General features: G+C 40.9%; 1 protein-coding gene across 10 annotated transcripts in view; it reads right to left on the bottom strand.

Moving 5' to 3' along the window:
* Positions 1 to 17403, bottom strand: part of Mybpc1 (myosin binding protein C1) — a 94919-nt gene that overhangs the window by 14892 nt on the left and 62624 nt on the right. For 5 of the 10 annotated variants that reach the window (XM_069991210.1, XM_069991241.1, XM_069991249.1 and 2 more), the window contains 8 exons: positions 17263 to 17396; positions 12702 to 12861; positions 11433 to 11537; positions 9537 to 9725; positions 7565 to 7699; positions 3833 to 3886; positions 2450 to 2617; positions 823 to 911 (listed from right to left, as the gene is read on the bottom strand). In XM_069991210.1, the coding sequence (XP_069847311.1) occupies positions 823 to 911; positions 2450 to 2617; positions 3833 to 3886; positions 7565 to 7699; positions 9537 to 9725; positions 11433 to 11537; positions 12702 to 12861; positions 17263 to 17396 (1034 nt within the window). The remainder of the gene's footprint in view (positions 1 to 822; positions 912 to 2449; positions 2618 to 3832; positions 3887 to 7564; positions 7700 to 9536; positions 9726 to 11432; positions 11538 to 12701; positions 12862 to 17262; positions 17397 to 17403) is intronic. The other 5 variants (XM_069991266.1, XM_069991232.1, XM_069991272.1 and 2 more) reach the window with 1 other exon arrangement.

Below are 17403 nucleotides of genomic sequence, written 5' to 3'. Positions count from 1 at the left end.
CTGAGTTCAAACCCCAGTCCCATAATAATAACAACAATAACAACGAAATCAGTGTTACAAAAAGCTGGGACCATACAGAGTCACCTTCATGTGGTCTCTTCTAAATATTCTTCCCCTGTAGCCCCCAGCTTCAAGACTACATCTTGTTTGTCTTCTGAAGAAGAAAAATCTGACAGTTCTATATATTGATCTTCTATTTATTTATTTATTTATTTTTGCTAGTCCTAGGGCTTGAACTCAGGGCCTGGTCACTGGCCCTGAGCTGCTTTTGCTCAAGGTTAGAACCCTACCACTTGAGCCACAGTGCCACTTCAGCTTTTTCTGTGTATGTGGTACTGAGGGATTGAACCCAGGGCTTTGTCCATGCTAGGCAAGCACTCTAACATTAAGCCAACATTCCCAGCCTCTGATCTTCTTCAATAGCAAAAGACACTTTCATGAGGAAACAGCTTACACTAAGCAAAAGGAAAGAAATATACATATCAACCAGTTTGGAAGAAATAGTTGTATTGTTAAAGTTGATACGCTTTATAGGCCAAGATAATAACAAGTTGCCTTGTGAAGGTTACAGTGTGTTTGTGACTTTAGCTAAGTATCACTTTCCCACAATACAGTGCAATTTATGTAATCACTTCATCTCAATAAAGACATTTTTTTAAGAGAGAGATACTTCCGTGATCATGCAAATCTTTTCAATGCATTGACTTACAGTTTTCCAAGGAAATCCTGAGCCATGATGAACTTGAATAGTCAAGTACTTTTGTCTACCTTGTAAATACGTCAGCCCCAGAGAGAGAAAATGAGAGAGCACTAGAATGTTACCTGGAAAGGTATAACTAGATTCACGGCTTCTCCAACTCTGCGGATATAGGTTTGTTTTAGGTGCCTTGGGATGCGAATCTTTGGAGGCTCTGAGAAGGGAAAATCGTATAATTTCACAGTCAGTACTCTATCTCTGAAATAGCCATGCATAGGCACAATGGCATGATGCTTAGCAGCCAATCTTTATAGTCATATTTCTGTAATACAAGCTTAGATCTACCACTAACAGAACAAATGGCAACTCTGGTCCAAACTATAGTCTTCCAACAGAGATGTTTTGACAGTTGCAACATTCTCCATTGCTCTGGCTTTTTTACAGCTTTGTATTTTTATTTTTGTTATGGGTCTAAAACATTTTTTTAAACTGACATATTTTATCTCAAGATCTTATACATATGTTTCCCATAGTACCTAACAGCAATAATCTTTTTCCAATGATCATTCTGTTAAAGATCTAAATGTTGATATAACGCTCCTTTTTCATTATTAAAAAAAATTAACAGCTAGCACTTGCTAGGTAGGTAGGCTCAATAGAGTTCAATAGTTTCTCCTCTCCGACTCAGTAAAAGATAGTTGGATTCTCATATTTATTTCTACCTTCAATCTGGTGCAGTATGTACACAAAGCATATTTTCACATAGATGGTAGGAATATTTTAAGAAACTTTTCAGGCAATTATAGATATTCCTCTTTGATTCCACAGTAAAACATGGATTGTAGTTTCCTATGAGGGAAATACTTAGTAGTAAATTGTACAAAGAAGTTATAAGTCCATAAGTCAGGTTATGAGGACAATGCTTTTTGGTCAATGTGACCCCTTCTACTGTTCTCATTTTTTCCTGGCCTATCCCTATCCTCAAATTATGTAATTCGGATTTTACATAATGTACATTGAATATAATGAACTCATTTGCTTGTTTCCTGGGGAGAAATACTTTAATAAGCGTTTCATGCAATTGTAAATATTCCTCTTTGACTCTACACCAAAATATGGTTGTAGTTTCCTAAAGGTTGGCTGCAATGTGAACCTGAAACCATGTCAATGACCTTTTTCATACTCTGTAGCATTACAATCTATTGTCAGATGGTACAGTGGTTGATATCTGTAATCTGGGAGGTGGAAATCAGGAGGATTTGTGATTTAAGACCTGCCCAGGGGAGAAGTTGATGAGATTTCCATGCCAAACTAACAAAAAAGCTGGAAACAATGGCATCCCAATAATGTGGGAAATATAAATAGGAAGATTGATATCCAGATCAGCCAGAGCATAAATGCAAGATCCTATTTGAAAAACAATAAAAGTAAAAATTGATGGGAGAGAGGTTCAAATGGTAGAGTGCGTGCCTGTCTAGCAAGCATAAGGTCCTGAATTCAAACCTTGGTACCACACTCCCGCACGCACGTGTGTGTGTGTGTGTGTGTGTGTGTGTGTGTGTGTGTGCGCGCGCGCGTGCACACATACAAATCCACATTTCATCTTGAATGATCCGTTTTTAATGAGTCTCATTTAATGAGTCTCATGGCACAAACTGTCCTATGAAGTCAAGCAATCTCTCTGCCTCTGAGCAAGAAAGGAGCTTAAGACAATAAAAAGAGAAGATTAAATTGGAAAACCTTGTCACCTACCTATAATTTCCTTCACAAGGATGGGCTGAGAATAGTACTTGGGCTCGCTAGCACCTGCTGCATTAATAGCCTTCACACGCACGAAGATCTTAGAGTCGGTGGGCAGACCATTAATGGTGAACTTTGTCTTGTCAATCAGATCTGTGTTTGCAACTATCCAATCCTCAGCTAAAACCCATACAAGAAAAAAGAAAAACCTGTTAAGTGAAAGAAATCACCTTAGCTGTTGCCAATTCCAACTTAACCTTTTACTCAGAAATCATTGGAAAGAGTATGATTTCATTCTGGACGTGAGTACATCAATGGGCATTGTTCATGCACTTAAATAAAAATATGGCCTAAAGTGACCAACATAAGAAATAGAAAGAATAAACTTTCAGATTCTGCTGTTTTTGAAAAAAAAAAAACTTCGCCTTTTACTCAATGGATTCTGCATCTTAGACACTGAACTGAAGGTTTTATAATAGTTTTATTGCAATATGTAAGCATTAGTGCACATTAAAGCTCAAAAAGACAAGAAATTGCAATTGCTATTTTTTTTTGTGGCACTAGGGTTTTGAACTAATGAGCTCATACCTCTTAAGCAGGTGCTCTACCACTTAAGCTACATGCCCAGCTATTTTTGCTTTAGCTATTTTTCACATGAGGCCTTTCACTTTTGCTAGGAATGAGCCTTAAAACCCCAATTGGCCTACCTACCCTTCTGCAGAGGTAGGATGACAAAGACATGTCATGATTATTGACACAGGGTTTCTGCTAACTTTTTGCCTAGGCTGGCTTCAAACCTCAGTCCTCTTATCTCTGCCTCCTAAGTAGCTAGGATTACTGGTGTGAGCTACTATATTTGGCTCCAGGAAATTGCCACTATGAATGAGACACTGACCTTGATCATTATATAATCTCTCCATTTTATCTTGGCTATATTTTTATTGCCAGACACTAATGCGAGCTCAAAGAATGTGACTGTGTTCATTAGCATTCATGAAGAAAAGAACAGTATGTTTACAAGGAGGGAACGCAGCTCATGAGCTGATTGATACTTTAAAGGAAGTGGAGCAGTCTTTTCTTTTCATCAAAGACCAGATTTGTAAAAATAAAGAGAGATTAAAAAAATAACCCCCCAAAACTTCACAACATTCTTGGTAGCGTTGTCTACAACCTCAAAAGAAGTGAAACCCAGCCACCAGGTTTACAAGTATTTCAGCTTCTAAAAGATGGTAGGTATTGTGCCCACAGATTGAGCCTCCTCCCCTTACCCCAAACTCTGTGTGTGTGTGTTGGGGGGGAGGGGGCGTGAGGACAGTCCATGTGTGGCCACAGAACATTCTGGGGAAAAAGTTATCACACAGTGAGAAAGTTCAAGAGTGTCACAGAATACGTTACCTGGTAGCTCATAGGCAGCCTCCCCATTTTCACCAGACTGTTTTGCTGCTGTACCTTTGAGAATCCGTCATTAAAATTAATTAAAGACATCCACTTTCACACCAGAAGAATGTTGCATCAGTAGTCAGCATTCTCTGTTAGTACAGTATGCAAAGTATGCAAGAGAGATTTGTCTTCAGGGTAGTGACGCAAGAGACCAAACGTGTTAGGAGAGGGGAGCTTCTCAGGAGGGCCACGGCCTGCTGGGGTGCAGCCTGTGGCTTCTGTCCTGAGGCACCTGCTCCAGAGAAAAGGAAGGATCTAAGAGAGAGAGAGAGAGAGAGAGAGGAAGGAGAAGGAGAAGGAGAAGGAGGAGAAGGAGAAGGAGAAGAAGGAGGAGATGGAGAAGGAGGAGAAGGAGGAGAAGGAGAAGGAGAAGGAGGAGAAGGAGGAGAAGGAGGAGAAGGAGAAGGAGAAGAAGAAGGAGGAGGAGACGGAGAAAGAGAAGACAGAGAAGGAGGAAGAAGAGGAGGAGGAAGAGGAGAGGAAAAGAAAAAGGAGAAGAAAAAGGAGAGGAAAAAGGAGGCGGGGTGGGGCACCTCCAGCTGTAGAAAGAAGAGATAGAGAATGGCAAAGCAAGATCCTGAAGGAAAAAGAGGAACAGGCCCTAGATTCCATGGTAGGGAAGCGTTCAGTGCACAGTGGAACATCTTCCTGGGTTCCGGTCCCTCTACTTCAACCCTGGGAGGGTCTTCTCCAGTCCCTAGGGAACCTGATGCTCCCGGGGTGGGGGTCCCTCATCAGAACCTTGAAATATGAGACTTGTCCTAAGGCGTAAAGCCAGCCAGGGACTCAGCCATGTCTTTCCAGGTTATGAATGGAATCTGCTCCAGAAGCTCAGGAGGCATCCCTGGTTGCCATCACAACAAATTCTGGATTAAGAAAAGAAACTGAGCCTGCCCCAGGGTCCCTATGTTTCCTGGGCAGGGGGGATGGTGGGGGGTGGGGGGGTGGGAGGGGCCCTCACTGGTTTGTTTTGGACCATGCCCCTCTGGTTGGGGATGATATGCCTTTGCTTGAACTAGGAAAGGTGCTGGGGCAGGGACAAGACTAGCTGGCACTGGAATCTTTGCCTCTGTCTTCTTCTAGCCCCACCAGGAATATGAAGAAAGAGTAGGCAGGGAATCAAGATATCCTGGCATCTCTGGGGGGAAAAAAGTGATAAATCTTTAAACAAATGGTCTGTCAGAGAGCTGCTATATTGTTAGTATTTTCGTAGTCAAGAGATAAAAGAGAAAAAAAATAGATGAAAGCATGTACAAAAGAACGAAGTACAGGGAAAAGCAAGTTTCAAGAGAAAACATGGTAAAGATACAGTAGGGCAGAGGGAAAAAAACCCAACCCATCCTCACATTTAAGCCACTTTCATGGAGGAAAATAGAGAAAGAAAATGATGTCCAGAGGGATAAACGAACATCATGAAAGTTGTTTAATAGGTGAAGTGAGAATTTAAGAAAGAAAAGACTGAGCTCGAGTGGAGAAAGAAAAGAGTAAAATGCTGCAGGCATCACAGTAACAAAAAACAAAACCAAGAGAGAGGCAGAACCAACCAAACAAACCAAAACCAAAACCAAAAAAAACCCAAACCACACAATCGTATACAAGAAAGAATTCTCTTACAGAATAAACCTCACATATCCAAAAGCATTAAACACTACAGAAAATTAGTTTGGAGGACACCAGCCATTAAAAGAGAACAAAGGATGAGGCAGCCACATAAAAGAAAAAGGAACTTTACGAAGAGAGATCTACACGTTATGAAAGAACTTCAATAGAAAGCTAATTCCAAAAGGTTATGTGGCAAAATATATACATAATAATGACTGCGTACATATACATATGTATACCCATCTATACATATATATCTACGCAGATCACACGCACAATTATGTAAAATACACTTTGTTGTATTTTATCTACGGTGGGTAACATCAAAATGACAGCCATCTATCATTTTGCTGTATCTTCTTACTTTTTAAACCTATCAGAAAGAAAAGAGTAAAGAATTTGCTCTATTTCATACATTCACAACATGTTTGGGTTCAGCAGCCACATCACAAATATAAGATTAAGAAGTTCTGTCGCCTGCACAATCTATAGAGTGCTGTCTTGTGACTTTTATAAAAGAAGAATAAAGGGACAAATGAAATAGGAATCAACCATATTCTGAAATGCTGAAGATTTTTCTCATTGAATTAGTCACGGTATCCATTCCTCTTGCTGCATTTACCCTGAGGCTTTATTTAAATTTTTTTTTTTAAATTTTGGAATCCCCATAGGTTTGGATAGTGGCTTGCGAAGACCTGGGAAGACCAAGTCTAGTACCCTGAGTGAGGTACATGCACAGGGCATTGAGAATGCCCCCACTCCTCTTCTTCCCTTCTGAGCAGCAACGATTATTTCTATTGGTGACTCCATCCAGAGTCTGGGCTTTCTTCTAAGCAGTAAATTTTTCTTCATAAGTTTCTTCCCCACAGTGGATTTCCTCCAGTGAAGGTGCATTTGTATTCACAGCCCTCGCTTTGCAAATGCACACTGTCCTCTCTGTTCTTCATTTGGAGTATTTATTTGCATTATAGTCTGGGATTCAAAGAGTCATTTTAAGGATTAAATTTCAGGTTCCACTAAAAGTAGAGCAGAGCAAGCTTCTCTTGTTTATCTCCCATCGATCAGAGAGGACCTGTGCCCACTGCCAGAGCAGTTTTATGTTCCCATTTTCTTCCTTCCTTTTTTCCCTTCCTTCCTTCCTTCCTTCCTTCCTCCCTTCCTTCCTCCCTTCCTTCCTTGTTTTGGTTCCCTCCCTCCTTCCCTCTCTCCCCCCTCCCCTTCCTTCCTCCCTCTCTCCCTTCCTTCCTTCTTTCTCTCCTCTCTATCTCTTTTTCCTGTGCTGAGAATTGAACCCAGTGCCTCAATCATGTTAGGAAAGAGCTCTATATCCCCAGCCTGTAATTCACCAATAGTTGAACGCTATCCATGGAGGAATCCAAGAAACACATCAGGCTTTTGGTGACTGTCAGATTATTTTGTTTTGATCCATGTTTTCGCGTGGCATTTTCTATTCTTCCATTACTTCTATTAGTGATCTCCCTCTCCCCCAAGTTTCATATTTCCAAGCTTTAAGGTAGCTTACTGCCACATCATGCTTCGTAGTTTCTGAAATTTAATGATGCTGCTTGTAAGAGCTGTTTTAAATTCTTTTGCCTGTTCTTCATTGTTTTTGTTCCCTTCCTTAAGGAGTCAAGAGACGATCGCCACAGAGTCAAACATGTAGTCTCTCATTATTACATCAAATGGTGGTTCTTTTGTTAAGTAGTTCCATGATGGTTTTAGAAATCCCTATGTGCTTCATTCTAACTAGACTTTCAGTGTGCTGTGCTAAGGTACTATGCAGCTAGACTGGTTGCAGGAACAGAGATCCCTGAAGTTTTGTCAGAAGCTCTTCCTCCTATCTCTCCATTCAATCATGTCATCTAATATCATGGCCTAGCCAGGGTGGTTTTCAGGTCTTAATTTATTAGCATCTTAATTTACTATGACTTAAGAAAAAGACTACATTTTTATACACATCAGAGGATGACATCAGACTTGATCTCATTTTCAGTATGAGATGCATTCCCAAGAGCGAGAAAAGAAAATGGGGACATGTCTCACCTAGGGATGATGGTATTCACTGTAACATCTAGGGGTACTTACTTCCTTCAAAGCAATACTCTAGCACATAGCCATCTAAACCTGCAGCTCCAATCTGGTCTGGCGGCCTCCATTTCATTGTCACAGATGAGTCGGTAACAGAGTCAACGGCCAGAAGAGTTGGAGGGCTGGTTACAGCTGACAAGATAAAGGAGACAGAAAAAGCAGCATGAAACCTGTTGAAATGAATCGAGATGCAATTAAAAATAGATGTTGATGGGCTGGGAAGGTGGCTCAGTGGTAGAGCACTTGCCTTGCATGCCTGAGGCCCTGGGTTCGATTCCTCAGCACCACATAAGCAAAAAGAAAAAGCTGGAAATGGTGCTGTGGCTCAAGTGGTAGAGTGCTAGCCTTGAGCTGAAGAGCTGAGGGACAGCGCCCAGGCCCAGAGTTCAGGCCCCACAACTGGACCAAAATAAATAAAAATAAAAATAGATGCTGAAAGCTGGGCATTCATGGCTCATGCCTGTAACCCTAGCTACTCAGGAGGCTGAGGTCTTCCCTAAGAAAGAACTGGATCCTTCCCAGTTCAAAGCCAGTTTGGGCAGAAAAGTTCATGAGACTCTTAACTCCAATTAAGCTCCAGAAAATTGGAAGTAGAGCTGTGGCTCAAAGTGGTAGAGTGGTAGCCTTGAGTGAAAGAGCTCAGGGACAGCACCCAGGTCCTGAATTCAAGCCCCATGACTGACAAAAGAAAGGAAGGAAGAAAGAAAGGAAGGAAGGAAGGAAGAGAAAGAAAGAAAGAAAGAAAGAAAGAAAGAAAGAAAGAAAGAAAGAAAGAACGAAAGAAAGAAAGAAAGGAAGGAAGGAAGGAAGGAAGGAAGGAAGGAAGGAAGGAAGGAAGGAAGGAAGGAAGGAAGGGAGAAAGAAAAAGAAAGAAAGAAAGAAGGAAGGAAGGAAGGAAGGAAGGAAGGAAAGAAGGAAGGAAGAAGAGAAAGAATGAGAAAAAAGAAAGAAAAAGAAAGGAAGGAAGAAAGGAAGGAAAGGAAAAGAGAGGACAGGAAAGGGAGGACACTGAAGCCGGATGCTGCAATTCTAGCTGCTCAGGAGGCTGAGATCTGAGGATTGTGGTTTGAAGCCAGACCACGCAGGAAAGTCTGTGAAACCCTTATCTCCAATAAATCACCAAAAAGCCAGAAATGGAGCTATGGCACTAGCGTTGAGCCACAAATCTTAATGACAGTACCCAGGCCATGAGTTCAAGCCCCAGGACCAGAAGAAAGAAAAAAGAAAAGAAAAATAGACACTGAAGCCCGAAACCCCACACCTTAATTAATTAATCAATTAATCCAATTAAGCACCCTTCTCCCATCATAGTGTGTGAGGGCAAAAATCTGCTCAACGTGTGACTTGTAGAAATATTCCTATATTTGTTCTCCAGCTTAGGATCGGTGAGAGAGCCTGGGAGGCCCAATGGAATTGAAGAAGTCCAAGCTGGGGGACCTAATGATCTCAAGGAAATTTCCCATAAGCCTCTGAGTTTAAAGCACAGACTCCTGCACTAAATTTCCTTTCAGTTGCAAAAGTACCATAAACTAAAGGAGGCATCCTCACTGAACTGGCATGTTTTTGGGGTTAGTGGGTAATGCTTCAAGTGCAGTTACAAAGCAGGCGTGTGTTTCTAGCTGTAGACAGCTGAACACATCTCAGGTAGCTTAAGTTTATACTGCAGTGCTCACACCCAGGTCTCTAAGACTTTGGAAAGAAAGAAGGAATGAAGCAGCATAGTCTAATCCTGAGCCCAGCTTCATCTTGGCTGTGGAAACTGGAAATGCAGCCACCCACCGCTGGGGTTGACGTTATGACTGTTGTCAACTCTACCACAGTTGCCTTGAATTTCACAGACAGAATATGGCCCCTTACCTCTTCCATCCAACCCCTACCTCACATACAACACCAAGAAGCCTGGGGGCCTGCTGTAATTAGACCTGGGGCAATGGATCCTATGACTGAAGACATATCTTTCTGGACTCACCCAGAGGAACAAATGGTTTGGAGGGCATGCTGGGCTTGGAGATGCCGATGGCATTGACAGCAAAGATGCGGACTTCGTAGGCTACTCCTTCAATCATTTTCTTGGGCTCAAAAGTTGTTTCTTTGCAGAGGTCGAAGTTGAGTCTCATCCACCTGGAGCTTTGTTTCTTTTTCCTCTCAATAAAGTACCCTGCAGGTGCACAAAAAGGAAACTAAGATCTCTAAACTGAAACTTTAGCAGATATGGGAAGTTCTTTAAAGTCTGTATGTTCTTTGCACACCAAGTGAAATAATCCTGTAGGTTCATATTTTAACCCACCTTATTCCAATCAGATATTATTAAAAAATGATACTGAAGCTGGTCTGGAAAGTGGGAAAGGGTAGGAAGGAGAATGATAAAGGGTAGGAGAGACAGTACGAAAGTCCTAAGTTCAAGCCCTCGTACTGGCATACACATATATTCACACACATTCTCTCTCTCTGCATTGTACACATAAATGGAAATGTTAAAAAGAAAACTCATGCACAATTTGAACAAAACCCTTGTAATTTATGCTAATAAAATACCAATATTAACATTATAAGATATAGATACAAAAAGATATAGCTACAATAAAAGGACTAGAAAATTTTAAATTATACTAAAAAAGAAGAAAAAATGAATCACACACATATAGGTCATAGCAACTTAGCCACTATGGTTGAAAATATAATGCAGAGTCAATATAGTTGTCTCTGAGTGCCAGCAATGAAGATAAGATGGAAGGAATAATTAGTTTATAAGAAAAAAAATTCCTTCTGCCATAGGGCAAGCAAATTTCTCCAGGCATTTAGTGCTAAAGGAAATTTATTCATGTTGTAACTATAATGACACTAGTCATTTACTAACTTAAACACTGTTAAGTTAGATGTATAATTGTTTCAATAATAGCTACTGATAACTGGCAAAGAAAGAGAACAAGCATTCAAATAAAAAATTTAAATCTCAAGTAATTGTAGAATATTATAAACTGTATGTAATTGCAGAATATCTTTTATTGTTGTTGTTGCTTATGGGGCTTGAACTCAGGTCCTGGACACTGTCCTTGGCCTTTTTGCACTCCAAGCTACTGCTCTACCTCTTGAATCACAGCACCACTTCTGCCTTTTGAGTGGTTTATTGGAGATGAGTCTCAGGGACTTTTCTACCCAGGCTGGCTTCAAACGTTGATCCTCAGATCTCAGCCTCCTGAGTAACTAGGATTACAGGCATACACCACCAGTATCCAGCCAGAATATCTTTAAGTGTGTGTGTGTGTGTGTGTGTGTGTGTGTGTGTGTGTGTGTGTGTGTGTTTTCTGGTCCTGGGGCTTGACTCTGGGCCTGGGCACTGTCCCTGAGCTGCTTTTGCTCAAGGCTAGCGCTTTACCACTTGAGCCACAGCCCTGCTTCTGGCTTTTTCTGAGTAGTTTATTGGAGGTAAGCGTCTCACGGACTTTCCTGCCCAGGTTGGCTTCAGACTGTGTGGATCCTCAGATCTCAGCCTCCTGAGTAGCTAGGATCCCAGGCAGGAGCCACCTGAGTCTGGCTATAGGTCTGCTTTAATGTGAGTGAATATTTAGAATCATCACAGTAGGCTTTCTTGAACATGCAGTTTTCTTTTTTTTTTTTTTAACAGATGACACTTAGAAATTATTATCTTTAAGTAGCTATACAAAAGCGCTTTAATTGAACATGTTAAAATTGATAAGTATACTGCATTTTGATGGAAGTCACCCCTTCCGTCATCTTTCTCCACATGGCTCCCAATCCTACCCATGGCCTTGAGCGACCTGGTTCTAAGTTCACATAGTAATACAATGTTAAAAAGGACCCCGAGTGAACTGGCAATGACACCAACTGGTCCGTACGCAGTTACCTAAGATCGGAGACCCTCCATCGTAGGCAGGAGGCTCCCAGTTCATGATGCACCAGTCATCCCCCACATCCGACACATTGGGTGCCACTGGAGGGTCCGGGATGTCTGTGGTGGAAAAGCATAGGGGAGGACAAACTGAGCAAGTACAGAGAAAGTGGGAAGAGGAAGACGCGAGCTTCAGTGCTAATCACAGAAGCTGTTGTTTTCTGAGTATTTTTCCATGTTCCTTGAAATGCATTTAGTAACTACTTGGGAAAAAAAAAATCATACTAGGCCTCATGGGAGAAGATCCCAATAAAAAGTAAAAACAAAACAAAACAAGACATCTCCAAGTCCTTTAAAGTAATGTCTTCACATCAGAACATAAGCTCTTCATGAAACTAGAAAGTTTTGTTCTTTGAAAAAGGTGAAGTGAATCAAGGGCAAATGATTGTAGATTTTAGCTCAGGAGGAAGATTCGTGATATTGGCTGGTAGAAATTCAAGTCAGAAATGGCCAAGTCACCATGTCTTATAAACATACAGAGTAATTTCTGGTCAACTGGAAATACACCTCTCAAAAGAAAACTTCGATGAGAAGAGGAGACCATGAGCCCCTGTAACAATAGTCATCTACTAGTCACGTTTTCCTTGGTTTGAGGCTTAAGACAATGCACACACAGTAGCTGTCTAAGGACCAAGGCAGATCCTATTCCTCTGTAACCATTGTGAGGTGGGAAATTTTTTTGCTAATTCTATTTCCGTGATTTTTTTTTGTTTTTTGTTTTGATCAGTCCTGGGGCTTGAACTCAGGGCCTGGACACTGTCCCTGAGCTTCTTTTGCTCAAGGCTAGCACTCTACCACTTGAGCCACAGCGCCACTTCTGGCTTTTTCTGTGTATGTAGTACTGAGGAATCGAACCCAGGTGCATGCTAGGCAAGCACTCTACCTCTAAGCCACCTTCCCAGCCCCTCAGTGAACTTTATGGTACTTAGAAGCAACTCTGACTTTGCAAAGCCAATGACCAGCAACTCCAAATGGTTGAAAGTAGCTACTTATTCCTCCAATGGGAAGGCATGTAGGCAAGAAAAAAGAAGAGAAAGAAAAGGGAAGAAAAGAGAAGAAAAGGAAAATGGCAAAGGCAGAAAAATAAAAGAGATGGTGATATACTATCACTGTATGATGTCTGTCATTGGTTGGTTGCCCAGAGAAGTTGTCTGAAGGCCAAGAGTATTCTCAATCTAGACACGTCAGCTTGATTCTAGAAGTTTTCACACGTGTAGGACTGACCTACAACTTTAATCTTGATGCTTGCATGTGCTTCTCCAGCTTCGTTTTTCAGATTGATGTTATAAACACCAGAGTCATCTCTCTCAGCTACATCAATGACCAGAGTGCTGCTGTCAGGGTAAGATTCTGCCCGTATCCGGCCACTGCCCTCCATGATAGCCTGGCAAGGAAGTAAACAAAAATATGACCTGATGTTCACAGCAACAAAGCCCACTTCACAGTGTCTTAGGACCTGAGCTAGTCATGGTTGTTAATGCCTAAAATACATCTTTCCCGTTAACCTCACCCAACTCTAGTGACAGAGTCACAGGTAAGAAAAGAGACATAACTTGCCATAGCCCACACCACTGAGAAATGGTACAGTTGAGACTCAATTCCAAAAACCCATTAACCATGAATGTTCTCAAGAGAAAGTTAGAGGATGAAAAACAGGAGTTTTCCACTCAAATTGTTGAACATGGACTATCCACTTCAATGGACATGGAAACATGAGGATCTAATTGGCAAAGTATAGAGAGAAGATGAGCCTTCTATTATGTTTTCGATTCTATTTTCTTCAGTATTTTTTTTAACATTTTCTCCTTTCTTAAACCTGAAATTAAAATAGCCTTACATGTTTTTAACCCTGATTCCCATGTGATATCTTTCTATATGTAAAAGAATAGTAAATACGCAAAGAGGAAAAAATAGAATTCCAGCATAGTTTAGAAGGCAAAAAATGCCAGTACCTTTTACATTGACTCCCTGTTCTTGTGTCTGGATGAAGACTCAGGAGTCTTCATGGAGACAAGACTGCTCCAAGAGTAAGAGTATCTGATTTTTTTTTGGTAATTCTTGTACTTTATATAATAGGACAAATTTCATTTCTTTGGACAAATTCTGACTCAAGTTATAGATTACATCCTGCTTTTTTTTTTTCATTTGAAAAGACAAATACTTATTGAAGGTAGTGTTACATCCTCTCCTCTTCACTTTTCTTTTTCTTTCTTTTTTTTTTTTTTGTGGGGGGGTCTGGTCGTGGGGCCTGAACTCTGGGCCTGGGCGCTGTCCCTCAGCTCTTCAGCTCAAGGTTAGTGCTCTACCACTTGAGCCACAGCGCCACTTCTGGTTTTTTCTTTTTGCTTATGTAGTGCTGAGGAATCGAACCCAGGGCCTCATGCATGCAAGGCAAGCGCTCTACCACTGAGCCACCTTCCCAGCCCTCTCCTCTTCACTTTTCTAAATCCTGTTTCATTTGTTGTGCTTATAATTTCCATAGGGTAAAATTCATACTTTTGAGATATACATATGATCCTATGAATTTTTAAAAATTGATGTGATTATGTAATTGTTACCACAACCATTCACAAAAGTGTTCTCAAGTTCCTCCACCATTAATCACACCCCACACGTGGGCCTGACAACCACTGGTAGAATCTGTCCCTAGTGTTTTCTTTCTCTTCAAGTGTCATATAACTGGAATCAGACAGGACATAGGCTCTTGAACCTGATACTACTTCGCATAATATTGGTTAACTTCATTCATATTCTGCATCTATAACTAGCACATTGTTTTTTCACTGATGAGTAGTACTCTGGGTTCATATTGTTATACCTACTTGTTTATAAAGTTAGGTTTTACTTCTTTTTTTTCTTTCCAGGTTTGGACAATTGTAAACAAAACTTTCACAAACAATTGTAAACAAAGCTGTACATTGATGCATAGGGTTTTTCCTCCCTGGATATAACCTTTAACTTCTCTCAGATAAATTACTAGGAATAACATCATATGGCTTTATAGTAGGTTCATACTTCATTTTTAAAACTAGATGTATCATTTTGCATTCTATTCCATAATAGCTGAGACTTTAGTTGTTGAGTATTCTTATTTTAGTATTGTCAATTGTAAAGTATTTTAATAACTTATTTTTGTCTCTCTTCTTTTGCTCACTGTAATTATTTTGAGATACACTCATATTCTTGCATATATCAGTAACTATTACTTTTTTATTGCTGACTCCTAGTCCACTATAAGCAAATATTACTATTCAACCATTCGCCTGTCAATAGACAGTTGGGTTGTTCTCAGTTTTGGGATATTAAAAATGAAGCGACTAGAACATTTGTTCTAGTAGGCTGTTGGACAGTAATATTGGATTTTTTCACATTGATAATGATGTCATCTGCAATTAAAGGCAGTTTTTCTTCCTTTTCAAGATGGATGTATTTTCTTTTCCATGCTAGTTGCCCTGCAAAAAGCTCAAGTACAATGTTGACAAAAGATGGTGACAATAACCCCAACCCCCCACCAATCTCCTGCTTGATCTTAGAGGAAAAGCATTCTGTCTTTCTTAATAAGTAGGATAATAATCAGCTAGGTTTTCATTGATGTTTTTTCCCTCATGATGAGAAAGCTTCTTTTGTTACCTAGTTTGCTAAGAGATTTTTATTAGGAATGCATGTTGATTTTTATGTTTTGTTTTGTTTTTGCCCGTCTTGAGGCTTGAACTCAGGAACTTCTAGCTTTTTTTTTTGATAGTTTATTGATCAGTGTTGCATGTATACTTAAAATAGTGCCCTAAAGTGGAGCTGTTGCCTGAGTGATAGAGTGCCAGTTTTGATTTAAAAAATAGAAAAGCAATGGGACAGAGCCCACACCCTGAGTTCAAGCCCCAGGACTGGCAGACATACACAAAAAATAATGCTGCCCATTTCCACTTTTGCAGTAGAATTCTCTTTTGCAGTAGAATTACCAATCAATTCAAGATGGTTGAAATTTTTATTAAAATCTTCAATATATTTACCTTTCCTGTCTTCTTGTTCTACCATCTTTTATGTCCTCCTCCTCCTCTCCCTCCTCTTCCTTCTCTCTCTCTTCCCCTTCCTCCCCCTTCCTCCTCCCCTCCCTCTCCTCTTCCTCCTCTTCCTCCTCCTCCTCTCTTCCTTCTCCTCCTCCTCTCCTTCTCCTACCCCTCGTCTTCCTCCCCCTTCTCCTCCTCCTCCTCCTCCTCCTCCTCTTTCTCCTTTTCCTCCTCCTTCTCCTTCTCCTTCTCCTTCTCCTCCTTTGAACTCACCTCCTGGAAACTGTCCCATAACTTGTTTTTTCTAAAGGCCACTGCTGCTGTACCACTTGAGCCATGGCTCCACTTCTGGTTTTTGTTGGTTAATTGGAGATAAAAGTCTCAGGGATTTTTTTTTTGCCAGGGCTGGCTTCAAACTTTCAGATCCTCAGATCTCAGCCTTCTAAGCAGCTAAGATTATACAAATCTAGTTATTTTGCTTTATGATTCTGTCATTCTGTGGATTTTTGTGTGTGTGTGTGTGTGTAGGGTCTGGTTGTGGGGCCTGAACTCTGGGCCTGGGCACTGTCCCTCAGCTCTTCAGCTCAAGGCTAGTGCTCTACCACTTGAGCCACAGCGCCACTTCTGGCTTTTTTCTTTTTGCTTATGTGGTGCTGAGGAATCGAACCCAGGGCCTCATGCATGAAAGGCAAGCGCTCTACCACTTTGCCACCTTCCCAGCCTGATTTTTTTTTTTTAACAATCTATCTTCTAGCAACAGAACTGGAGACATAGCTAAATGTTTTTACATCTAAATTGTTGAACATAGAACATGATCAAAATAATTTCTCAATTCTGCTTTGGAAAAGAAATCTCAAGGTGTTTGTTTGTCAGTCATGGGACTTGAACTTGGGGCCTGGGTGCTGTCCTAGAGCCTTTTGCTCAATGCTCTACTACTTTGAGCCACAGCACCACTTCCAGGTTTTTGGTGGTTGATTGGAGATAAGAGTCTCACAGGGACTTTTCTGCCTGTGCTGGGTTTGACCCTAGGTCCTCAGATCTCACCTTCTGGGTAGCTAGGATTACAGGTGTGAGCCACCATTGTCTGGCATCAGGGTTTTTTGTTTGGTTTTGCTTTGCTTTTTTTTAAAGCGTAAAACTTTTCTTTTCTTTTTTCACAAGAAGCCAGAGAACTACACTTGCTGGAGATATTCTACCACTCCAACCTTAGCTGATTTTCTCCTTCTCGCTCTGCCCACCACATTGGCTTTCTTTCTATTCCTTCAACAGTTCTAGGTCATTCACTGCCCTGGGCCTTTGCACTTCCATTGTGTTTTCCTGGAAGCCTCTTCCCTTCGAGCTTCATGAAGAAGGTTTCTTGTCATTCACAGAGGCCGCAGTGACTATGGGACACTTGTAATCACGATGTTCTTACCTTCGTGGCATTTATTATCATCCAAAGTGATTTGGTTCCTCTACTTTCTGACTTAATAAACCATTGCTCATTTTCTGTAAACTTGTCCTAGTCCACTCTTTGAGGTCCACAGAATACATGATGAGATCTTGTTCATTAAACCCCGAACATGTTTGGCCATGTAGCAAGCAGTTAGAAATATGAAAAGTAAAGAAATGATGATGACCTGATTTGTCTGAGAATCATCTATGATTTCTTTTTCAAAACAAGTGCATCCGTACTGTCCTCTCATACATTTATGGGTCTGTCAAGGGGTATGATAGGCTCTGTGTGTGTGTGTGTGTGTGTGTGTGTGTGTGTGTGTGTGTGTGTGTGCGGTGTAACTCACCTTATCTGCTCGGCTCCAGATGGCTTTGGGAGGTGGTTCTCCAGTGACAGGAATCTCAAGGCGGAGCTTGTTTCCTGCAATCACTGTCACAGTATTGTCAGCATCAAGGCCATCTAGAATGATCTTAGGAGGATCTAGAAT

This window comes from Dipodomys merriami, unplaced genomic scaffold (genome assembly GCF_024711535.1).
Source record: "Dipodomys merriami isolate MVZ:Mamm:240054 unplaced genomic scaffold, mDipMer1.0.p SCAF_10, whole genome shotgun sequence".
NCBI lineage: Eukaryota > Metazoa > Chordata > Mammalia > Rodentia > Heteromyidae > Dipodomys > Dipodomys merriami.
Note: the sequence above shows the minus strand (reverse complement) of the source record. Positions and strands in the feature narration are given on the sequence as shown.